At 44.9% G+C, this 25,625-nt stretch overlaps 1 protein-coding gene and 1 long non-coding RNA gene across 3 annotated transcripts in view; one reads left to right on the top strand and one right to left on the bottom strand.

The window, feature by feature from the left end:
- The window catches only part of CENPH (centromere protein H), a 213,946-nt gene that overhangs the window by 76,603 nt on the left and 111,718 nt on the right, over positions 1-25,625 (bottom strand). Inside the window, exons 6-7 of the mRNA XM_078675195.1 lie at positions 24,349-24,412; positions 5,278-5,329 (exon numbers count right to left, since the gene is read on the bottom strand). Coding sequence (XP_078531321.1) covers positions 5,278-5,329; positions 24,349-24,412 — 116 coding nt within the window. The remainder of the gene's footprint in view (positions 1-5,277; positions 5,330-24,348; positions 24,413-25,625) is intronic.
- LOC144818115 (uncharacterized) overlaps positions 1-25,625 on the top strand; it is a 345,075-nt gene that overhangs the window by 244,635 nt on the left and 74,815 nt on the right. The gene's annotated exons all lie outside the window — the stretch shown is intronic.

The raw sequence follows: 25,625 nt of genomic DNA, 5'->3' as shown, positions 1-25,625 counted from the left end.
CTGGCTCAGCAGGTTAAATCGGGGTCCCCCGCTGATCCGCTCAGTTCGACTCTTTTTAGAGATCAGTCGTTCGTGGGACGGGCCGTGGTACACTCCTTGATCAACATCTCGCTGGAGTCCGGCACGGTACCCGCTAGCTGGAAGCGGGCGGTGGTTTCTCCCATTCTAAAGAAACCTTCTCTGGACCCAGATAAACCTGAAAACTATCGGCCTATCTCCCTGCTCCCTTGGCCGACCAAAGTGTTGGAGGCCCATGTCAACAAAGTTCTTTCGGCTCACCTCATCCATGCTAATATCTTGGATCCCACCCAGAACGGGTTCCGTGCTGGTCACAGCACGGAGACCGCCCTTCTCTCCATGGCTGAACATCTCCGCACGGTGATGGATGCGGGGCAGACAGCGGCGCTCGTTTTATTAGATCTGAGCGCCGCGTTTGATACTGTCTCACATCCCATCCTGTTGCATCGCCTGGAGGAGATTGGGCTGGGCGGCCCTGCCCTCCAGTGGTTCCGGTCCTTCCTAGACGATCGTTTCTTTAGCGTTGCCGTGCCACCGTTCCAGTCCCAATTCCATCCTTTGAAACAGGGGGTGCCGCAAGGCTCCTCGCTGAGTCCCACGTTGTTTAATCTATACGTGAGACCGCTGGCTGAGGTCGTCAAGCAATGGGACATGACCATGGTCTCATATGCCGACGACACTCAGCTAGCGGTTACGATCAGCGGGGATGCGGACCGGGATGCCCCCAGGTTTCAGAGTGGACTTAGGGCGGTGGCGAGCTGGATGAAGAACAACTGTCTCCAGCTCAACGCTAAGAAAACGGAGATCATGATCGTCGGTAGGAGGGCGGAACTATGGGGGGACAGGTGGTGGCCCGCTGAGCTGGGGCCGGCCCCCCTTCCGGTCACTGAATTAAAGAACTTGGGAGTATGGATGGATCCCGCTCTTAGTTTTGTGGGCCATTCGAAGAAAACCGCGGCCTGTTGCTTTGGCATCCTACGGTCGCTGCGTCCCATCCTGAAGTTCTTTGACCATCGCACCAGGCAGCTGATAGTCCAGGCTACTGTGCTATCTCGCCTGGACTATGCAAGCTCTCTCCTGGCAGGGTCCAATCTGGCTGAGGTTACCCGCCTCCAACGCGTTCAGAATGCCGAGGCGAGAGCCATTGTTGGCTTACCCCGAACTAGTTCCGTCTCCGGCACATTGAGATCACTGCATTGGTTGCCTATCAGGGCAAGAATCCAGTTTAAAGTGCTGTGTCTGGCGTTCAGGATTTTGAGGGGAGGGGGTCCTCAAATTCTTGCGGACCTTCTGTCCTGGTATGTGCCTACCCGGTCCTTGAGATCTTTGGGCCAAGCACTTACTGTGATCCCCCGATACAGGTTGTGTCGGGTCGGTGGCCGATCCTTCCGGGTCAGAGCGGCCGTGCTCTGGAACTCTCTTCCTGTAGAGTTGCGGCTACTAGATGATCTTTTAGCTTTTCGTAAAGCTTTAAAAACCTTTTTGTTTTAATAATCTGGCTCTTTGTCTCTCTATCTGTTGTGTTCCCTGTAGGTGTTGCATATTACCTGCCATGCGCCAGGACGCCCCTTAGCTGGGGCAGCTGTGCGCAATACAAATGTATGTAACATAACATAATAACATAACAAAATGGCAAAAAACCAAGTAAACCTATCACATGTAGGGCATGATGGGATACTATGGGCGCTGTGCCAGTTTTAGGTTTGCTCTTTTGATGGCAGCCTATAGGTTAATGAGGTCTCATATTCCCTTTTTCTTTCAACTAAAGGGTTGTGGAAGGCTTCCTATGGTCAGTTTTTTACTACTAACATGAATTGTGCATATATATACAACAAGAAAATAAAAGAAGTTCAACAAACTTAACCAGGAGTGCGTTCCCTTTTATCCGGTGCGCAGGTGCCAGATTTTGGTGGGGGTGATATATATATATATATACACACTATTCAATGCTTATGACTATTGATGAGGATCCCCTGGAAGAGAAGGATGTCTTGGTCCTCTGTGCTCCAGACAAGTCTAAATCCTCATCAGTGACGAGAGACGAAACTACCCTGGAAGAAGAGCAGGAGGAATGCCATTTGGTGGAGGCTGGTATCTTAGTCTTAACTCTAGGAATGAGCTTCTGGGATCCTTCTTGAATGGGTCTTTCCTCTGTATTCCATGAGATTTTCACTCTTGGCAGATGCCTTGTATGGCGTTCCTATTCTTGCTTACTCTGTAATGCCACCTGGTAATAGAATCCCATAAAGTCCTTTTCAGGTACAGAAAGAAGATCCATATAGAAGCCTTCAGAAGCTGAAGAGATGAGGGATAGAGTCCGGATCTTCTTGAAGGAAGAGCAACTCAAAAAATTTGAAATTGATGTTGGCTTGAAAAAGGTTGTGTCTTAAGCGACAGCAAGGGCGGGAATGTGAAAAAGTCCTTGACACAAGGCCAGTGAAGTGGGTGATGTCAAACATCTTGGGGATGACTGAGTGTTTGGCACTGCAAGATTTTGTAAAATCCCACTTAAGAGGTGAAGTAGAACAATGGTTAGACCTGGTCCTCACTGGGGCAGAGCAAGATATTTTGCTGTTAAAAGACAGGCATTTATTTAAAAAGGCAGGCAAGGTGAGCGTAAGACACTGTAGCATGCCTTATCTACCATAGCAATGACTAATGTTGCACCCAACAGCTCCTGGATCGCTGACTAAGTTTATTGATCAAGCGCTCCTGTAAAGGTCTTGTGCTGAGCAAATTTGTGGAACTATGAAAATGGAGGATCCCTTAATCCCAGAACAATTAAGGTTTGCTGGGGTGGATGCCATTCACAAGTCACTGTGAAGCTGTGCTACCACCCATGTGTTGAGGTTTGTTCTTTTTAATTGTTTTCTTTTTTTAAATAGTCTTACTGAAATTTCAAAGCCTATCTTTGTTACATTTTCTTTCTGAACTATACAGGCAGTTAAATACAGACAGACATCAAGTCGACATACATCACAAAAGAACAAAGAAATATAAAAAGATTCCTCTTGAATCTGGATGACATGCTGTGATGCTGAAAATTGTTCTGAGATTGAAGTAAATCCTGGGAAAATACCTAAACAAATTGTATTTGAAAGAGGCATAGAGTTCGAAATCTTTACACATCACTGAATGATTTTTCAACAACCTCCTCAAAAGTCTCTGGTACAAAAGAGAAAAACAATTTTCATTAACAGGCAAAGCAGAAGTTGGTCATGCTGTTCTCGGGATTTTGAATACCAAAGCACAAGAATTCAAATTAGAGTAAAAGAGCCCTAGGAATGTGAGAATGTGGTCCCAGATCCACCTCCCTCATCAGGAGATTGGGCTCTGGGAAACAGACCAGCCAGAGGATGTTCTCAGCTTGTTATGAGTACTAAGGCAAACATCATCCCTCTGTGGTACTATTTGAAATGAACATGAAAATGTCATCAGGATGCCTTGTGACTTGCTATTTCTTGAAACTGTACTTACTAGTGGGTGCAGCTGGACAGTCTAACTCCTAAATAGCTGGTACAGTGCTTGCTAATTGCGCCTGGTATTAAATCCCTCTTACTAGATGTGATGATGTCAGTCCCAACTCAACTTGTTCAGTACCGCTCCATTCTGTGACATTGATATATGAAGATTTCTCAGTGATCTATGATGAAAGCAAGCACAGAAAACCCAAGATCTGAGCAGATGACAGGTCCCCAGAAACAGTATGCAGGTTTTATTTGGGTCAATCGCGAAGACCTGATTTGCCAATCTGGATGCACTGCATAAAACCATTTGCAAATTACATGAACAGAAAGGCTATAAAAGTGACAAGGCATCCATTTTTAGAAGATTCTCTCCTGTCCTTACCAGCGCACAATTTTAAACAAGTTTGAAAGGGATGAGAGAAAGACTACTGAATAACAGAAAAAAAGGACATCAGGAAGACTCAGGAGCATTGATCTTAGCGATGTTGTTGGACAAAAAGAGTGATCGGAAGAATGTATTTTTCAGAGGGTGGGTGCTCCTTGAACTATTATTAGGTGTCTGTTGAAATGTCAATCTGAAGTCACCTCATCTTCCTGATTCCTAAGTAGAGTTCACAAAGAGCTTTACGTGGCACTTGTGCAACTTCCTTTTTTTAACAAATGTGTTTTTTATTAAGTTATTACCATGTAACATCTGGAGTGAGTATACTCTACAACATGACGCATACAACGATATCAGGATATGATACATTACGAATATGCAGTGGGCGGCAGGCCTGGGTGGCCAGCTCAGGCCCCCGGAGTTCCCCACGCAACCACAACGAGGTGCTCCCTTACGGGAAATGGGTTAGGTCCATCCTCCGTCGTTGGCAGTGCATGTCACCCCCCAGTTCTGGGCAATATCTCTCTTCACCACTCTCAGCCCAAGTGTTCAAAATATCAGTTTTTTCCTCGGCAGCTCAATATCCCAGGGGGACACCATAAAGTATGAATTGGGGATTGTGTGGTATTTCCTTCTCAAACACTAGACTGAGTTCCTGAAGGTTCATGCCCCAGTATTTCTGGACCTCTCTGCGCCACCAGAGGGTATGATAGAACGAGCCCTAGGTTTAGCTGCATCCAAGACAACTGTGCAGGTGTACCTTAACCATTTTATGAAGTTTGACCTGGTCCAAATATACCTCGAGTAGGATCGTCAGCTCGGCCAGGTGGGAGCGCACCCATATGGTCATCTCCCGGGAATGCATCAGGGCCGCCTCCCAGTCTACGTCCTCCATCTCCCCCAGGTCTCATTACCAGTGGTGTCATAAGCACCCCTGGTTGAACATTTCTACTTAAACACTTTATAAGAGCAACTTTAAAAAGGAGACGGAAAATAAATTGGCATCAAACTAGACACTAGAATTGCAAGTAAATAAATAGCCAATATTTACAGTTATGATTAAAAAATTATAAAGCACACTTTGAACCAACTAAAAAGAAAGAAACTAATTTTAAGTGGATATAAATAATATGCATAAGCTTTGTGCAGTCATTCAAAGTGAAGAGAGCTGATGGGTGAAACAGACAGACCCACTGCCCCATGCTGTGGGCTATTGTGGGCAGAAGCAAAATGCAAAAGACAATTTAAAAGACCAGTGTGAACAGACCTCTGGCCGAACGCCTTTCAATGTTTATATATATGTTCTGTTTGATTTTTGGGAAAAACAATAGTCCAGCAAGATGGTTGAAGCTGTCTCAAAGTCCAGACCTAAAGAGCCTTTTGCTTTCTTCGCTGTATTGCACTACGTACCCAATCTGTTCTTCTTAGTTTGAATCAGAGTTTCTTCCAGGTCTCTGCACTTCTGTTATTAAAAACAAAGACCAAAAAAAAGGTATTTTAAATAAACAAAAAAGATGGAAATATGCACTTTGACAACAGTATAAACACAGCAGGCCCACAAGTCAGCCCATTTCACACATGTTAATAAAAAAGACTCTACATGATGTCAAGCTTCACCTCTTATACTCACTATGGAAAAATAAAATGTAATACAACATGAGCACTGCAAGGCCAAAGCATTCTGGACATTCTCCTCCTTTTCTTACATATTTGTATTGTGTTGTTTTGTGCCATACAAAATAGGACAACCGTTTTGGAGCACCCTGTTTCACCAACTCAGATACAATGAGTGAGTCCTGCTGGAGGAAGTAGAGAGGGCACCCGTGGAGTTAGTAGGTTGAAGAAAGTCTTGATCCATGAACAGCACAGAACACCCATGCCCAAGAGGGGTCTCGAGTTTTATCTCTTGCTTACTCAGAATTAAACAACCTGCCATATACGGACAGCTAGTCACATCTAAATAACTTTACTGAAGATGTGCTTAAAAGAATGTTATAAAACAAATTACAATAACATGTATATTATAACGTAATTATATCATCAAAGGCTGAGGTATCAACTTTCAATAATAATTTTTCTAAAGCACAGTTTTTTCTCCTCGCAGATTCAATACATTCTGAGAAATCCACAAGTATTAGACTGGACCATATGTTTTTTCTAATCCTAGTAAAATGAAAGAAGTCTAAGCCGTGGCTTGACATTAGCCACTCCACACAATAGGACATAAGTGACAGCACTTTTCCTGGTGGAATGCTCCCACGTATGTTTACAGAATCCTTTTATGCAATCTCATAGCAAAGTCTATTACAGAGAGCACCCCTTCTTTGTACCAGTGCACCCTACAAACTGATTGTCATCAGAACGATATTTTGCGGGGTTAATAAAAGAGGAGTGCCATTCTAGGGGCCAGGCTGTAATCATTTATCTTGCTTGGTAGGATGAGGATGGAACGTATAACCATTTTTCACGAATAAACTCCAAAGTCAGTAATGAAAGAAAAGAGTCTCACTTGCAGCGCAGCCATATGTGAAAAAAAATAAGATCAAAGGAACTTGCACACACAGAGAGTACCTGTAGCTAGCTCAGACTCCAATGGGACCCCTTCACAATCACTGAAGCAAATTAAGGTCATACTGAAAGACAAAAAATATCTTGGGAGCAGAACTACTCCTTGAGAAAACGCAGAACCAATGGACTTTGTTTCTGGGACGGCTGAAAGGCTGAAATTGCAACTATGTATCACTGAGGCTTGCCTTAGCCAAAGAGAAAACCCAGGCTGAGTGGAAATATCCACTTGAACAGTAGTCATCACTGTCGTCCGATAACCAAGAGGAAACCCTCTCCCTGCAGTAGGCAAAGGCATATTTAGTTGCAGGATGCCTGCCACCGGGAAAACACCAGTTAGCCAATGCTTTCCAACCTTCACACAAACAACGCTAAAGGCTGGATTACAAAACTCCCTCCTATCTCTTCAAATTAAGTGTGGTCTGAAAGGAAGAAACTAGGGGGACAAACTTGCATCTCGAAAGTCACAATTCCAATCCCCCCCCTGTCCAATCAGTTTCAATCAAGATTACATTAACTTTGTGTATTCATGAGAACTAGAGGAAAAATGGAAATGATAGAAAATGTACTAAATATAGAAATTCCCCTGCCTTGTGCGAGTCAGACTCCAGTGCACACTCCTGATCCTCAGAAATGCTTCATGACAAGAAGGAAGCAGAAGGCAATGAGGATCAAAAGCCAACGGAATGGGAGCCTGTATAGTCATACCGAGATAGAAAAGATGGAATGACTACTGGATGGACGACACCCCCACATGCAGAAAAACCACCACCTTCCTTTAGCAGTGTCCATAAATGCTCCAATGAACTGGAGTCACATACAACAGGTAAGAATAAAACGTGGATATATTGACAGAAAAAAACGCTTTTGAAGCTCAGATGGTTGATATATGAAAGAAAACCTAGGCTAAAGAGATACCCAACCTGTACAGATGTGGCACGACTGCCGTCAAGATCTTTGCTCACAACCGAGAGCCAAGGGAAAGGTTGTAACCTGGTAATGCTTCGGCCACGATGTTATTAAGGAATTTGTGGTAAGGCTTGTGAAATGGAATGTAGAACCGGGCATTCTGAAGGTAGTGGGGTGCTAATCAATCCTTGCTTCCAGTACGAGAAAAACGTTGGCACAGTACAATTTTGAACTTGTTCTTGTGTAGAAACTTGAAAACTCCTCCTTCGCAGTGGTGCTCCAAAGCTAAGGCGGAGGCGCGCCACCCCACTGCTTTCAGCAGTCAAATAAAGGAAAAAGAAAATGATATTAACTCGTGATTATCGTTATATTTGTTCCTGCTACTGCAACTTTGCGGGGCGGGCTGCTCTGTTTTCAGAGCAGGGGGAGAAGTGGTAGGCACTCTGTAAGTGCGCATTACTGTTTAGCCAGCAGGCCAAACAGTCATGCACACTTTGCATGTTCTCCACCCAAGTTGCATTACAGCCTGGGTAGAGAACATGCCCAGACTCCTATTCCCAAGCTGCTTAGACCAAACACAATGCTGCATTGCAGCGGTGTGATTGGCTTAGGGGAGCCTGGGTGCTTCCTGTTCTGGCTGGAGCGGAGAGACGATGAGAAGAGATGCATCAAGGAGCTAAGTTTATTCCCCCCCCAACCCTCCGGACCACTGCTACGCCACCTCGTTCGGACCTCTATACCAGGAAATACTATGGTAGCAACTAAAACTACAAACTGAAGCCACCTCATTCATCTTCACCCAGAGCACGGTCTGAACTTTCCTCAAAAGCACATCTAAGTGAAAGGAATGGAGAAGAATGGGGAGCAGAGGTGCCTTTTTGTGGAAAGTAAGGGAGTGGATTATGCGCAGGAACCCATGGTCTGAGGTAATTGCTTTCCTGGCCTCTAGAAAGTAAGACAAATGGGAAACTGAGGGAGGGGAAGAAAAGCACATTCACAAACTTAGAGGACGTACCTCTGTGGCATAGAAACCACGATGCTGCCTTCCTCTAGAGGCATCTTATCCTTTACAGACATAAGAACAAGTTTATCACCTGTGGTAACACTCTCTTTCTGGTGGATACACTATTTAACTACAGTTTCCTTATCTTTAGAATATCCTCAAGCGCCAGTCTGGATCCAGAATAATTTTCAGGATAGCCCCTACACACTAGTAGGTGGTGGTGTGTGGCTCTGCATCTACTTTGTTCTGCCCCAGAGTGATGGCTGGAGACGCATATAAGCACCACCAAAGTGGACACATGGTCATCTGTTTCTTTCTTGACACTGTCAGTGCCTTGGTACATGAAGCCCAAAAACCAACTAACTGTGCCAGTCTGTAGATCACTAATTTTGGGCCTTTTTAAAATGAAATATAGGCCATTCCATAGAATGGAGAAGTGCAAGGGCAGTCTAGGAATCTGTGGTTAGACAGAGTATCCACCAGAAAGAACATTAGGGAAGAAAGTAACTTGTTCTTCCGATGGATACTTCTAACTGTAGATTCCTCACCTGTAGAATAGACACCAAAGCAGTACCGCCCAAGGTGGGTGGTCTGTGGATCGCTCAGAGCAAAAAGTCCTGCAGGTTCGAATTGCCGAAATGCCCTTTCCTTCAGGCTAGGCTGTGAAGGTAGTAGTGCTAAGTAAACCTGTGCACTGAAGCCCACATTGCAATCGGACAAGCATCCAGGAAAGGCACTACGCATGCCAACGAAGACGCAGCTGCCTTGGCTCTAGAGGAATCAGCCCTCAGTCCTTCAGGAGGCTTCTTGCTGGCCAGCACGTAGTAGATTTTAATGCAGAGGACTACCCACCCGAACAAAGTCCTTTTCTGCACTGCCTTGCCTTCTGCCCTAGAAAACCCCACAAAGATCTGACAGTCTACCCCATGGTCTTTGGTACCACTTATGTCACAACTCACAACCTTTTTGGACAATAGAGTCTCTCCTCCTCCTTCGAGGTGTGAGGTGGCACAATGAACGTCAGAAGTGTAATGGACTGTCTGTCATGAGAGGTTGTTACAACCGCTCTAGTCCACAGTACCATTTGTCATTAAAATGGGTGGTGTCGGGAGGCTGAAATGTAAGAACATGAAACTCACTTATGCAACATGGAGGGCATAGAGGGCAGCTGTGTACTTGTTCAAAAAGGGCATATATAAGAAAAGTAAGGACCAAATTAAGATCCCATTGTGGCATCCCAAAGAGTTTAGGAGTAAACATATTAAGTAAGCTTTCAAGAAATCTGGGTGTAAGTGCCATCCCTAATCCACTGGTGAAATTTATATGCAGAAGTTATTTTTAAATCATTGCATACCAATACAATGATAAACCAAGCCAGGACAGATCCTTAAGTCTACAATTACATTTAAAAACCAGATACTCTGGGATCAGTTTAAAGGTTTAGTTTGAAACAGCAGATTTGGTTCTAACATTAAAATTGTTTATAAGTGGTATTGTAGCGATTCATCACCAGTGAACACATCCCACGTTGGCGACCCGTCGCTGCTCCATTACTCGACTGCCCCTTTAACCACAAGCGCTTAGCCATTAGTACTTTTCACTATTAGTCCTTTTTGCTTTGAGCAGATCTCTGGTCTGTGGCTAGCGTGTATAGGTGTTTAAAGGTGCAGCAGTTTGTAATTTTCTTAAGACGCATAGCCGTAGGGAAAACTGCTTGTGCCATTTAAAAACCTGGAGGGCAAACGTAAATGAAATACAGGGATCCCCTTGCTGATGTTCTTGCCTCGGGAATGGGTACCAGTCTTATAAAATTGCTATAGGCTCCAGCCGCAAGTTCGCTTTTATTCTACGGAGTGATCTGAGAAAATAAATACTGTGAAGAGGTTTGTTTATCTCCCTGTATCTTTATGATAAAGTCCAATATCCGCTTCTGTCAAATGCCACAATAAAGTCAATAAAACAACAGAAAAGTAGAGGTTGGTTGATCTGTGTGGCTTGGTGACAGAGGGCGTATAATTTTATGAAGTTGTCGTTAGCAGCTGTACCCCCACGGAACCCTTTTAGAAAGAAGGGGAGCAGCTCTTTCTTCTGTCCAGTTTTTCTGATTTTTCAGTAAGATTTGGGAATTTGCCTTTGCTTCTAAATCTAGCAGAGCTATTATATGATAATTACTCAGCTTTAAGGGATTACCCTTTCAAAATCGGGCATAGTGTTGAGCCTCTCCAAGGTTCAGGGATTTGGCCCATTGAGTAGGCCGAATTGAAGAGCGGTGTTCAAAGAGTGGCTCAATCTTCTGAGGCACATTTAAAAATTCCAGCTGGGAGGCCATTTGAGCCTGGGGCTCCATCACCTTTCATGTCCTTAATTAGTTTTACAATTTGAGAAGATGAGGTTAGTTCTCGTTTTTCTTCTGCTTGTTGCAGTCTAAGCTCCATCTAATTTGTGTAGTTGCATACGAAGAGCAGCCCAGTGACATGATTCTCCCAATCCGCTGCTGGGACTGCGTTTTCTCTTGAAGTCAGAGGAGATTTTAGGTTGTTCACGTAGCTCCTAAACCGAGCTAGAGAACTTTCCTCAAGCATCTCAAATACTTGTTTCCACTCCTCCTCTTGAAGTGCAAGAAAACTTGCCACTAGGCATTGCTGGCTGGCTTTGTCCATCCTGGTGTTCAAAGATCCCATCTGGTGGTACAAAGTCAAGGAAATGCTCTGACAACACAGCCAGTTTTAGAGGTGCAAGACCTCCCGACTCAGGGCCCAGAATCCCACTCCATCGTGTTTGTTGCAATACCACATAGTGGTGGTGTTGTCCATGAGGACCAGAACCAATCTCCCGTACATGGACAGCAAAAAAGATTTCAACACCAAGCAAACGGCCTGGAACTCCAACAGGTTAATGTGGAGGTAGGTCTCCTGACCAGAGTCCTCTGATCTACAGCTCTCCCAGAATAACTCTCCAACTAAGCAGTAATGCAAGGTCAACACTGCCAGTAATGGGTAAGAAGAGAGGTCTGTCGCTGGCCCAGTGGCAGTCGAGCATCCACCACTGCAAATCTTTTGAAGTTGCCTTTAAAATGTGGATAACATTTGACAGGTTCCCTTGGTGCTGGGCCCACTGAGACTTCATATCCTACAACAGAGCCCACATATGCTATCCAGTACAGTCAACAAATAGGATGCAGGAGTCCAAAAAGCCAGAGAGCCACTCTCACTCAGACACAGGATCAAGGTTGAAACATCAGGATCACAGCCCAAATGTCTTGGACTCACTAAATTTTGATAACACACCATATCCAGGATGGGTCTGATGAACGGGAACCTATGCAAAGATATCAGGTGATCTTTCGGCATGCTGACAGTGAACACCAATGAAGTCAGAAGGTTCAGCCTCATCTGGAGGTGATACAAGAGTAACTTTGGTAAGAACACCTTCAACAGCCAGTCGTCAAGTAACCTGACCTCCAAAGGTACGCTAGGGCAACCTCCATCACCTTTGTGAACACAAAATCCGCACTTGCGAGGCTGATAGGGACCACAGCCAACTAAATAAATGCTCTAGCCTACTTTAAACCACAAAAAGTACCAGTGAGCCTGCAGGAAGAGAAATGGAAATAGCGTCCTGCAGGCCCAACACTACCATCCTGTCTCCTGTATCCAGGGCAGATAGACTCTGGGACCGTGTAAGCATCTTGAAATTGTCCTCCCGCAGTGGTAAATTGATAAGCCAGAGATCTAAAATAGGCTGAACAACTTCACCCTTTTTCAGTACTAGAAGATAGTGGGAGTAACATCCAATTTCAATTTGAAAGGACAGGAGTGCCTGTTGCTGGGCCTTGGCGATGCCTCCAAGAAAAGCTCCTGGAAATGCTACAAAAGGGACAAAACGGTTGAGGATATCCCCCTGTGGATGTGGGGAAATCGAAGGATTGTGATGTGGCTCTGCTTTCATTGATGAACTCTAATGAGGAATCAGTCTTCTCGCCAAATAGGCGAGACCCGTCAAAAAGCATTTCCATGAGTGAAGCCTGAACTTCACCCAAGAAGCCCATAGCTCTCGTTCATGCATGATGACAGAGCACCACACTAGTCCTGACTGCTCGGGGTAAGTAGTCAGTACTTTCCAGTCCTGATCTAATATAGTATTTGGCTGGGTCCTGGCAGTCCTGAATAAGTTTGCTCAAGGTTGGCACAAACTTCCTCCATGACTGTCGGCAAGATCTCTGCAACCTTGCTCCATAATGCATGGGAGTATATACCCATTAAGCAAGCTGGCCTGGACTGACCAAAGGCTGAGGCTTCTGATGAGAACATCTGTTTCCTGTATGTCTTAATTCTCTTTGACTCTCCATCTGGAGGGGAGAGGAAGGAGGAGGATTATCCTAAGGAAGAAGTTGGGATGAACCCTGATGGTACATGCGTGAATTAGCAGGCTCTCAAGAATAGGGTGCTGCTTTAAGAAAGCAGGGTAATCCGGAGCAGGTTTGTGGCACCGTGCTACTTGTCTGATCACAGGCGGGCATAAGGAAGGTTTATCCCAGGTATCCAAGGGTGTCATTCAGGGCTTCGCTGAATGGCAGCAAGGTCTTGGATGAGGTCTGGCCAGGCTGTAAGACTACAGTGAGGACACTGGTTTTCATCTTAACAGACGATAACTAAGTCCAGGACTTTAGTTGCTCGTCCGTTAAATACAGCAAATGTGGCTGAATCAATCTTCAATTGAAGAGCCAGGGCACTCAATGGAGAACTCAATGTGGAGAAGTGTGGCTCAATGGTTAGAGCGGCAGATCCTGATGCAGAGGTCTGGCCTGGACCAGGGTTCAATTCCCGCCTCGGCGGGTCTTGGGCTCAATTTCCCCGGACCTGATAATTCTTGCCTCGGTGCCTATTCTAAGCATGGGTCCCACTCTGCAACTCTGGGCAATAGCTTGCTTATTCTCCACAACAGCGCTAGGATGCCTGGCTTCACCTTGGGGGTGCCCAGGAGTGGGCACTTCACAGGGAAAGGCCAGGAAGGGTTCCACAGCGGTATGTGTACAGCGCCTTGAGACCCCTTCGGGGGTGATACGTGCGCTATATAAGCACTACATTTACATTTTTTTTTTACATTTAGCCGAAAAAACACACATGAAATTAACATGCAAAGATGATGGGTTACAGGCAGACCTCACGGAATGGTGAGAGCTGTGCAACCCTCCTCTCACATCAGAGGAGGGGGAGAGTGAGCTGAGCGATACCACGTCCAGCGGGAGTGAAACATGCTAAGTTGAAAACCAGGGGGGGAAGGCAGGGGGTGGATTGATGAAATGAACGCTTATCTTAATGCTTACAGTTCACAATAATGAAATGTATGATGTATCCCTCATTGTTAACTATATTATCGATTCCAGGTCTTTTCAGGCAGACCTCGGCATCATAGAGGTTGTGTTTAATGTACCTACCAACTATTGTATGCTGTAATGTTAAGATTGAAAAACAACAAAAAAAGACAAGTGTCACCTAATGCATAACTAAAACGTATACACTTCTGTTACTAGTGTGGCTGTTGTCGCCATGTCGCAGTGGACGTTTTACAGATGTCATGGGGATGCTCACAAATAGTAGAGTTTTGTAGGGATCTGGTACAGTACCTGATCAGGATTATAGGGCTGGCACTGGAGGGGTTGGTCAACCTGTGCCTCTTGGGCATTGTCCCGAGGAGGCAGCAGACAAAGATGGAAGCTAGGATATTTGTGCTGGGAGTGGTGTTGGCAAGACACTGGATAGCGATACACTGGGTGTCAACACGACCCCGAGCAGTGGCACAGTCAGTGGTAGAAAGATTTGATAGATTGGGCAACAGCTGATGAAGTACATATTAGGCCTACAAGGCGAGATAAGGCAGAGTAAGAAGACTTAGTTACTTAGAGAGAGATGCTTAGTAGGATGACAGTTCTCAGACAGTAGCCCCCCGAGAACCCAATTGGGGAATGCGGGGAGAAGAGGGTAGGAATTGGGAAGGGTGGAGACTCTGGGAGCATCAGATTTTGTTTTGTACATTATGCCCAGTGAGATGTAAATTGATATTGAAGTTGATTTCGGAAGGATTTGTATGTATATGTAGCACTCACTTGAAAGGTGCATTGCTCAGTTATTCATGATTGTTCAATAGAAAATTAAAATGTTAATAAAGAGATAAAAAAAAAAAAATATATATATATATATATATATATATTTTTTTTTTAAACATTAGCTCCACATGTCCCTCAACACTGATTACTAAAGTCTATCCAGCAACATTTTTGACATGCCCTCGCTTGTAAAACAGTCCCTCTGTTTAATTTGAGGTTAAAGACTAGATCCCAGCTAGATCTTCTCAAATCTGCAATTTCCATAAGGAAGAGCTGTGCACAACATGGGAGCATACGTTTCCAGAACCATCAACTTTTTAAATTCACGTCCCATTTAATAATTGTAAATCCACTAATGCCTTTTCACTTGCCACCTATATCAAATAAAATATGCAACCCCTATTTATCACAAGCTGTGCTCCAAAGGTTTTGGTCATTGCTGAAGACAAATAAAGGAACAGACAGTGCTTGCATTTAAACAAATGTTATTAATATGCAGCAGGTAGACTGCTATGCCACTGTAGCTTTCTACATCGCTACAATTATTGTTATTTTACTAATGAGACCAGTTCCTTAACATTCTACAAGAGAACTCCATTGCACAACCCCTCCCCACCCCAAAAGCGAAAGACTAAAATAGGAACCGGCTGATTTTAACTTCAAGGTCAGAATCCCTTGCCTGACCCCAAGATGGCTGCCACAGTGGTCCCTACCACGTTGTGCTATTACTCTGAGAAAAAAACTGACATCGACCAGACCTCAAACACATCCCCCATCCGGCCTACCCATCAGGATACTGAATCTGTGAACCTACCCCTGACCGCGGAGACCTAGCTTTTTGGCCTATACCCGGTGGAGCTACTTGATAGCTAAAGAGAAGATGGGCTGTGGACTACCCCTTCAGCCGTCACCTACCCAGCCAGACTTTGGGCAGACTTTGCTTCGTCTCTCTGTCGTATTCTGCCTCCTACACCTTTACTCCACCCACTTTCTCCTTTACGATCCATTTATCCCTCCTCTTTGCTCTTTAATTGTTTTCCCGATGAGACCTAGCTGTTTGGCTAATGCCCGGTGGAGCTACCTGATAGCTAAAGAGGAGATGGGCTGTGGATTTCCCCCTCGGCTGTCACCTACCCAGCCGGACTTTGGGAAGACTCTCCTTCATCTCTCCATCTTATCTCCCTCCTACCCCTTTACCCCACCCCCTTACCCTTCTAAGCTCCATTTATTTAGTATTTTACACTCTTGAAATATTTTTCTAGTAACTGATGTAACTTGTAACTGATGTTATTTTGTGGAATCTTATGTAAAACGCTCGGATACCTCCGGGTCTTGCCAGCGCTATATAAAACTCAAATAAATAAAACAAGTAGCAGCCTTTAACTTGCCCCCCTTAGTAAGTGCATTGTAGTGGAATAAAGTAAACTCTTAGTAGAGTATATTCTCCACTCTCCAATACAACTGCTGAAACTAAACCATGACAATTTCTCAACTCTATAAAACAAGATAACAAAATGAATGCTTTGGGTTAATAAGCATCTCCCTTAAGTGAAACAGGCACTGGCGGGGGGAGTGATAGAGTGGCGTAGGTCATCTTTGAACTCTGCACGAATGCCCCTATAATGCAACACGATCGGTCAGCTCAGCCCAAATGAAACTGATCCAGACTCAGGCATTAGTACCTGCAATTCTGCCAGACGATCTGCTGGAGTTGGGGTGCTGCCTTTGTAGTGGCTCGCTCCCTCGACCGGAGCAAGGTCACGTGCACTAAGCAGGCTTTGGTGGACTCCTGCCCTCTGAAGATACTCCACTGGGTGCCCCGGCCGACAGCCTGGGGTTGCCCTGGCCCTCCTGGTGTCAGACCGAATGGGGACCCACAATATAGAAGGCTGCTTTGACGGACTGGGTGCCTACTAATGCTGCCTGCATCCTTTTGCTAAGCTGCGCATGTCGGATGGGCTCTGGTGGTCTCACCCCCGCACTGAGTGCCTGACTTACACAAGTCTGAGTCGCAGTGGCACAGTCCCATCACCTTGGACATGTCGCAGATTGAAGACCCTGAGGTGTTCGGGCTTCCCTTTAGTGTTCAGCTGCCTGCCACCCACTGTGGTGGGAGCCTCATTGCTTACTGGGGCCCAGTCCCAGTCACAGCCTACCAGATCTGCTTATGTACTCCCACTGTCCATGCAGGTGGGCTGCAGTAGCCCAGTCCTCACTGAAATGTTGACCTTTAATGACAAGGGTGGACTACACATCTGCCAGAGGCCACGCTGATGCTGCGGCAGCCGCAAAGAAGCCAGGAGACTAGGACATGGAGGCAGGCTATGGAGGCTATGCTCCCACACCAGGACTTATTCATTTGGACCTGACTCATGGTGGCTCGGGCCTGCCACAGAGTGACCTGCTGTGCAACAGTGTTGTGACCCTAAAAGCACAGTATTCCTATCTAAATCTTCAGCCTTCTGCTGATCCATTCTAGCGGAAGCAACACTGTTTGCTGCGGCCCAGGTCAGGTTGTGGACCGCCAGGGTTGATTGTGCCCTCCTGCTGTTCTGGAGGTGTTGGGCGGCCTCCAACGTCTCTGCGCCTCACCTGAGGGTTGACGCCTGCTGACTGGAGCATACTACACATCATGAGGGAGACCAGGAGGCTGAAACTTCAAGGCGCTGAATGGGAAGCCACTGGAACACTTGACTGGCAGGGGCGCCCCTTTGAATACCACTCCCGGAACATTAACAAAGTCAAAGTATGTGAAGGACAGAGGCCCCGAAAAGCCAGGGCAGCCCTCTCCTACACGAGGTTCTTTTCCCGGTGTACAGTGAGGCAGGAACCCAGACATGCAAGACACAGAGTAGATCCCAATTAGCAAACCCCACAAGGAGCTGGTGTGCCCCACTCTCTGGACAATGGGGAAGACAAAGAGGAAGAAACCAACCCGATCTAGTGATCCTAACATTGAGATGAAGCCAGACTCCAAACCCCATAAACATACCAAGATATTGGGACCGTGGGCTCAAGGTCGTTCATTACCAAGGTTCCTAGATATTGGTACTAGACATTAAACTAAGACGGGATTGCAGCTTTGTCTGTAGTAAGAGCTACTAGATTCTTTTAAACATTATCCCGAACTATTGATATTTTTAGAGTATTAATACTGAGAGCATCAGGAAAGATTACATTAGTGGCCACCATATGCAAGACTGCCAGCAGTGATCATCTAATAGCATCAGGCAGTGTTCCCAGCATTAATGTAAACAATGCTTTGTCAATGGGGAAAGCCTTTACATGGGTAATACATAACAGCCCAAGCTGCAATGCCCCTGGCACCAAGTTGATATTAGTAATAAGTCTCCTCACACACTAGTTCTCAAGGTCCGAAAATATACACAATTTTGTCTCGAATAAACACTTTTCAATTTTGACATACATGTATTTATTAAACCAAACAAAAGCGTTAAATTTGTTAGGCTGGGGTGTACACAGGGGAGCTACTTGTGAGTAGCTGGAGAGCTACTAGTAGCTAACGAGATACTCTGAGAAGCCTGAACTAAGACACCCGCCCGCCGAGGCTCGTGCACATCCTATCCAGATGGGTAAGATGACTAGTGAAACGAAAGGAAATCCAAATACTTGTGCTGTGACATATTCCTCAGTTTGGGGATACTACTTCGAGATGTCCCCGTTATGCCTAGACCCCAACAGGATTGAATCTATTTGATGTTGTTTGACGTTGCTTATATATTACCATTATTTTCTTTCTCAAGTTCACATATGGACAACAGATGCTTCTTGGATAGAAGTGTGGGGAAGGAGGTCATTGGAAGGGATGTGTTAGAGTTCATGTTTACGTTTGGTTTGTTTACACCTTGAGGCAGATAGCACTAGACCACTGAATACACAACCACCACCACTCCCAATGGTTAATAGATTTATTGAAGCACTGAATCCCATCACACACAAAATGTTATCACAAAGTGCTAATGGGCTGTATAATAAAATCAAAAGATATGCAGTCATGCAATACGTCAAACGACAAGGCTCAAATGTTCACCTTCTGCAAGGGACTCATCTTATGGGCACTAACTGCAAATTTCTGTGTTGATATGGATAAGATGAGCAAGATACTTTCTTCAATAATGCTGTTTCTGGTGGAGACTTTGGGCCAGATGTACGACCAATTTTAGCATGCGCAAACGGGTCAGCGACCCGTTAGCGCATGCTAAAATGGGTATATGGCCATGTACTAACACAATTTTGCGAGTCGCAAGTGAATTGCGACACGCAAAAAAGTGTTTTGCTATTGGGAAGGTGTGTTCCCTTCCAAATAACGACTCTCTAACCCAAGTACTAATTTTTTGCGACCAAGCAATTATCACCTACTTCAAGTAGATGGTAATGCATTCGAAAATGGGAAGGGGTCCACAGGGAACCCCTTCCCCTTTGCAAATGCATGCGAAAATATTTTTTAAGGGCAGGCAGTGGTCCGAGGCATTAAAAAATGAAACAAAAGCGTTTCATTTTTAGTTTTTTTTTAAATACATCCCGGTTTCCTTTAAGGAAAAAGGACTGCATTTAAAAAAGAAAAGCGGCTTTATTTAAAAGCAGTCCAAGACATGGTGGTCTTCTGAGCCCAGCATGCCACCATCCCTAGGAGGGCCAGCCATTCCCAATGGGGTCGCAAAATGAGAGTTCCTCATTAATATTAATGAGCCTCGCATTTTGCGACTCCAATGGGAATCGCAATCAGTGTCTCTGACACTGTTATACATAGTAAATGGCAACCCACAATTTGCAACTCGCAGTTGAGCGCAAATTATGTGTCACAATTTACTAGGGTCGTACATCTGGCCCTACATCTAACTGCAGGTTACTCAACTTTTTGAATTTTCCTTAGGTGTCAGAATGCATCCAGAAACTCAGAGACTCTGCACACCGGTAGGTAGCAACGTTCTTCACACCGGCGTCGTACTGCTCTGGAAAATAATGTGAAGACTCGTATAGGCTCCACTCCTGCGCAGTAACATTAGTTGTTCGAGGCCATCTTGCAGTTGTGGCCCTGGAGGAGTGAGCTGGCATCTCTCAAGGAAACTATGTTTAGCCGGTGCGTAACAGATCTTGATGCAGAGTATGATCCAGGGCGAGATGGCGCTTTTCTGCATGGCCTGGTCTTTCTTCACTCCAGCTAGTATCACAAAGAGCACATCGTCCACCCAGTGTTCTCTGGTTTAATAAATGTAAAAGCTCAGTGCTTCTTTAGGTGCCCAAGCAATGGGGCCTCTCCTCTCTCTTAAAGAGGTGAAGTAGAGCATAGAACGCCGGCAGAGCGATGGTTTGACCAACATGGAACAACGTCACAATTTTTAGCCCGAAGGATGCTCACGTCTGCATAACCAATTTGTCTAGGAAGAAAGTGCTGTATGGCGCATTGGGGCAGAGAGCTCAATGGGCCAATGTTATGGCAATGAGGAACACCATGTTGAGAATTAAATATGTGAGGACCAAGTTAAGGTTCCACTGTGGCACAACAATGGGAGAGAGAGAGGAAAACAGTTTCCAGGCCTTTAAAAAAAACGCATAAAAACCAGCAATTTAAATAGTGAGGGCTTATCTGGCAACCATGAAATGTCTGAAAGAACAGACACATATCGTTGAACTGTGCCCAAAGCAAAGACCTGCCGGGCAAGAGACAAAACAAACGACGGAACATAAGATAATTTGTCCAGTAGAGGGTCAATATGGCAGGTGCCACACCAACCACAAATTTGGACCAAACAACAGGCCTATAATATTTTGGTCAAGGGCCACCTGGCTTCTGGAGGAAGGTTGAAGTTATTCAGCTCTCGCCAATCAATCTCCAGGCATGAAGCATAAACGTGGAGTTCGGAGGAAGGTGATTGGTCACCAATCACCTTCCTCCGAACTGTCACGAATCAATTTCCAAGCATGAGGCATGAAGGTGGAGTCACTGTAAGCAGCCAGAGATGCCCTGGAAACTCCAACGTGTAAAACTGCTGACATTGCATGTTCTCGGAGGTGGCGAATAGATTGAGCCAAGGTTCTCCCCACTTGTGGAAGACATTGCGTCATCCCTTGGTCCAACTGCCACTCATAATTTGCTAGGTGTAGACAGCTGAGCTTATCCACTCTGGCATACAAAGACCCCACCAAGTGGTTCATGAGCACAAAAATGCCCTGTTGCAGAGGTGAAGAGCATTCTGGCACAGGACCCGACAACACCCTGCTGGCTGCAGTGCTACATGGCGATGGTGTTGTCTGTGGGAACCTCAATCAGCCTCCCCTTGATGGACGCCAAACGAACAGCCTGCAACTCCAAAAGGTTGATATGGAGATGGGCCGCTGCCGAAGGCGGAGTCCTCTGATCTCCACCTATCTCAGATAATGGTCTAAACTGAGTAGTGATACAACTGTAACCGCCGTCAGCTCTGGGTGGGGAAGTGATGAGGGTCTGCCAATGGTCTAAGTGCGGTTGAGCAACCTCCACTGCAGATATTTTGCAGTCTAGTCTGAAACCTTTTCTTGGTGGTGGGCCCACTGAGACTGCAGCTCCCACTGCAGGGACGGCATGAGCCAGCTGGCAAAAAGTCTCAATGTCACCCTAACTGAGATCTAGGACTGAGGCTGTAACATCAGGATCATAGCCTGAATATCCTAAACTCGCTCATCCAGAGGGAAGATATGAAAGCGCAATACAGGATGGTCCTGATGAAAGGGAGCCTCTGCGAAAATCACATATGATTTTGACACCCTTATAGTGAACCGCACTGATATTAGGATGTAAGCCATCATCTGGAAGTGACTGACTGGTGAGATCCCCAATAGTAGCCAGTCGCCAAGGTAGGGGGAAGTCTGGTACCCTCGACCTCCAAAGGTATGATGCCAACATTGCCATCACTTTCCTACAATGGTGAGTCCAAAAGAAAGCACTGCAAACTCAAAGTTCTTGTGGCCCACCTTGAACTGCAGGGGGCACCAGAGGGCTTGTAGGACTGGGACATGGTAATAAATCCTGCAGGTCCAACGTCACCATCCAGTTGCCTGAATCAGGGTAGCAAGAACCTGGACCAGCGCTATCAATCTCAGTTTGTCCTTTTGCAGGAAGAAGCTGAGGGTTGTAACACCCAGCTGTAACACCTCTGGAAGTATGCTTGTCTTTACATCAACAGAAGGCAACAGTAGGTCTAATTCTTTGCCACTCTTCTAATTACCATGGCAAATGGGACAGACTCTTCCATGGAAGGATCAGGGAGAGAGACTGGCCCAGTGTAAGAGTAGTGTCCAGCCTACTGGCCTCTTGCAAGTCCATATAAAATGTGTCATCATAAGATTGTGTGTCAATCTCGTCCCCACTAACATCACCATCACAAAACCTGACTGGATCTGGTAAAAGTCTGATCCTAATAAGCACTAGGGGCGGCTCCCAGACAAGGAACTGTTTTATCAGAGTAAGAGTGTATGGGTCAGGCTGTAAAGGAACTAAACTTGCATGCTGCTTGTGCCAACATCACAACAGATTTGGTTCAGAGTGGGACAGGCAGGAACCACAATAGATTGTGGTGCCGGGTGTGGAGTCTGAGATGAACCTGGAACGGGTTCAGGAGGCACAGACAGCACTGAGAATGTAAGTAGACAAGGAGGATCATGTTGCCATAGTACTTCTTGATTTGTCTGCCGCCTTCGAAATGAGTCCCATTCCATCCTTTTACCACGACTCACTGAGGCTGGTATTGGTGGGACAGCTTACGAGTTTTGCAAATCCTATATAGAGGATAGATATCAAGTAGTTTACTTGTCTCCATTTGTGTCGGCCCTAAAGGCAATGGGGCAAGGCATCCTGCTCCAAGCCCCACCCTTTTCAATATTGACATCCGTGCTCTGGCCACTTTAGTTAGCTCTTTTGTTGTCACTTGTGTGAATTACACCTACGACACTCAATTGATCATTGACTTAGGAAATGGTTGACCATACTTGAGTCATTCCATCACTGCATGACTGCTGTTACTTCCTGGTAGCAACTCAATTTCCTGAAGTGCAAATCTGTAAAGGCAGAGTTCCTCTGGATTTCCCACATCTCTCTGGCTAGACTCCTTCCATCTATGTTCTGGCCTCCATCCTGGTCTGACTCCTCAAACTCGGCAAAATCTGTCAAAATTTCCTCTGGATAAGAATCTGACTTTAGGAAATATGGATAACTATATGACCTCCTCCTGTTTTCTTTTGTTGTCTGTGCTAGGGAAAATTGCCCTCCTTCTATCCATTCAGGTTGCCTGGATTGTCGTCCAAGTGACTATTCTTAGTCTCCTTGATTACCGCAATGCTCTTTTTCTGGGTGTACCTCTGGGTGTGGTCAATAAGCTCCAGCATATTCAAAACATTGATGCTAGACCAGCCCTTAGATTGCCCATATGTGCCTCATTTGCCTCTGCCTTGCATTTGCTATATTGGCTTCCAGTATCAAAAAGGATCACTTTTAAATCTCTCAACAGATCACAAGGACATTCTTAATTCCAGACCACTATATTCGAGGAAAAGAAATTCAATATCTACGTCACAAATCTCTCTCTCTGCCTGAAGGATGCCTATATTCTTTCCGTTCCTAAATTCTATTGGGTCAGTAAAGGCAGCAGGGCTTTTTCGGTGGAATCTGTGAATTTGTGGAATACTAGTCCTATCAAGCTTCAGAAAATTTCTCTGCAGGGACAGATCATTGCTAGGTTTTCAGTTTCCTATGTTTGTCTTACAGCTCTGGGTAGGGTTGCCATAAATCCTTTAGCAGCAGAACACTTTTTAGGTATTTGCGTGCTTATAAACTCTTAACATAACATTGAGGGTGGACCCCACGAGTGGTAACCCAACTACAAGCCTTTGTGAATTCATTAAATGCTTCTCTCACAACTTCTCAGACGGAGAGTGGCGGGCTGGGATGAGGCTTGCTTCAACTTCTTGTGTTTTTTCTTTGATATTGACTTCCCCAAAGACTTGGACTTCAAAGACGAGTTGTCACAGGACTGAATCTGTGTCCTTACTTCGAGCGGAAGCAGCCCTTATGACTTGGAATGGATGTGGAAAAAAATGATATTTAAGGGAACAGGTAAAAGTAGGAGCTAAAGATACAAAATAAAATGGGCATTATTTCTTTTGATAATTAAAGAGTTTTATCCTGTACAAGGCATTAATTCTCACTAATGGGCCCGGTAAAAAAAACAAAATATATATGTTAAAAAAACAAAACTATTATTGAGTTTTTTTCCCCTCTTTTGAAGAGGTTTTCCAGGATCCAACAGAGAGGCAGATTTATTTGGTGCGACGCAAATATAATAAAGGAACTAATGATGGAAAAGTAAGAGATATTTAGTGCGAAGCAAGACATCTTTAAAAAAATAGTGATACTCCCTCTCCGGTTTGAGTAATACTGTGAAAGGTATGATCTGAGGTGTTTGTTTTTTTACCTCAACTGAAAAACTCTTCAGTGTTTTCGCTACAGGTCATAGTTCTAAAATGTAAACGTGTCTCAATTTCCTGCCACGTTGCAAGATGAATGAAATGTTTAAATGACACTGCATTCATCAAAACTCGAACAATATTTTCTGGATGTTAGAAACTTAGAGGGTAATAAAGCGGCTAGCAGATGAGTCCGCATCTAAACAAATGCATACGCACACTCACATTATCAGTTTGGGGATTTAGAATCCCCAGTTGATGTCTGGGGTATTTACAAATACTATGCCTTTCCTTGCTTGGGTGTCCTCTTAAATTACTGTTTTTCATTTAAATACATTATGGCCAAACATAGAAGGGTAAATGTAACATGCTCACTGCTCTCCACGTAGAAAGAATACAGTACTGTGTTCCAATAGCAGAGTTCATCATACTTACTTACCTCTTGTGACTGAAGTATTGAAGAACAAAGGCTCAGAGTGTGCTTCATAGTGTTCAAAATCTGCCTAATAACAAACAAAAAACTTGTTGAGGCAGTAGAATTTTAACAAACTGTGACATTAAACAACACAATTCACTCAAGAGAGATAGCATACATCAGTAGATATGACTAGGCAAGGTCCCTCGAATGAAATAGGATTTCCAGATTTTCGTAGCATTGTCAATGTTTCAGGAATCTATCAATAGAAATTCCACAGCTTCACATCATCAGGATATAAATGAGGACTAAAGTTTAACATAGAACGATATTGATAGGTTTCATTAGAAATCTGGCACCCAACTGTTCGGGAAGTTTAAAGCACCACAAAGTCAAGTTCCTACAAGGAAATATTTTCAACATCATCATGCAGTTTTCAAGCAAATGGAGTTGTAGTTCATAGGAAAAACCAATGTTAAGTTTCTCAGTCTGTGTTTGACAAATAACAGAAAAGACTCATGCCAGTGAAGTTTCTTCGAATTCACTCTGCTCACATAAACCTCAAGTGACTTTACTTGCTGAGCTATCATAGCATTTTAATATTCCAACAGCAAGAAAGCTTTGAGCATTTTCTGTGAATCACGTATAACTCACTTTCAGAAGTTTAAAAAAAAAAAAAAAAAAAAAACCTTTATTGGTGAACAGGAGAGTGTACACAGCCAATTGCCTACAACCTGTCTCCCGCAGGCCGGCAGCATTACATATGCATGTTGACACGGAGGCGAATGGGATTGTGGAGACAGAAATGATGAAACAAGGCAGTTTATAACCACAGCAAGTCTCCTTCAACCCGGCGGGCCGGCCACATTGGGAGGAATATTCAAACTATGTCTCAGTGGTACAACAAGCTGGCAAGACGGCAATGCACAAATACAGTAGCATGGTATGAGGTTTCATTTTTGCAGGTAAAGCATTCAAACATTTAACAAACTAGAACAGTCCCAACTGTGATGCTCTAAACAGTTCGAAGGGTGCAAGGGTATCGAGGTGTAGGTCCGCCGGCAAGACGGAGTAAGGGGGAGGGGGGGGGAGCAAGCCGAGCCAAGTAAAGGATATACAGGTCATGACTAAGGTGGCTTCACCCGCGACGCGGGTAGTGCGGTATGGCAGCAGCTGTGAGAGGAATTGACTACCGCTCGGCAGAGTTGTGGGGAATGGGGAGGCAGGAAGAGGCTGGGTGTTACTGCTGAAGTAGAGTCCTGCACGTGTGTGTACAGGTCCTTGATGTCAGTCTACCCCAT

This window comes from Lissotriton helveticus, chromosome 2_1 (genome assembly GCF_964261635.1).
Source record: "Lissotriton helveticus chromosome 2_1, aLisHel1.1, whole genome shotgun sequence".
In the NCBI taxonomy this organism is placed as follows: Eukaryota; Metazoa; Chordata; class Amphibia; order Caudata; family Salamandridae; genus Lissotriton; species Lissotriton helveticus.
The sequence above is the reverse complement of the archived record's forward strand: the minus strand, read 5'-3'. Positions and strand labels throughout refer to the sequence as shown.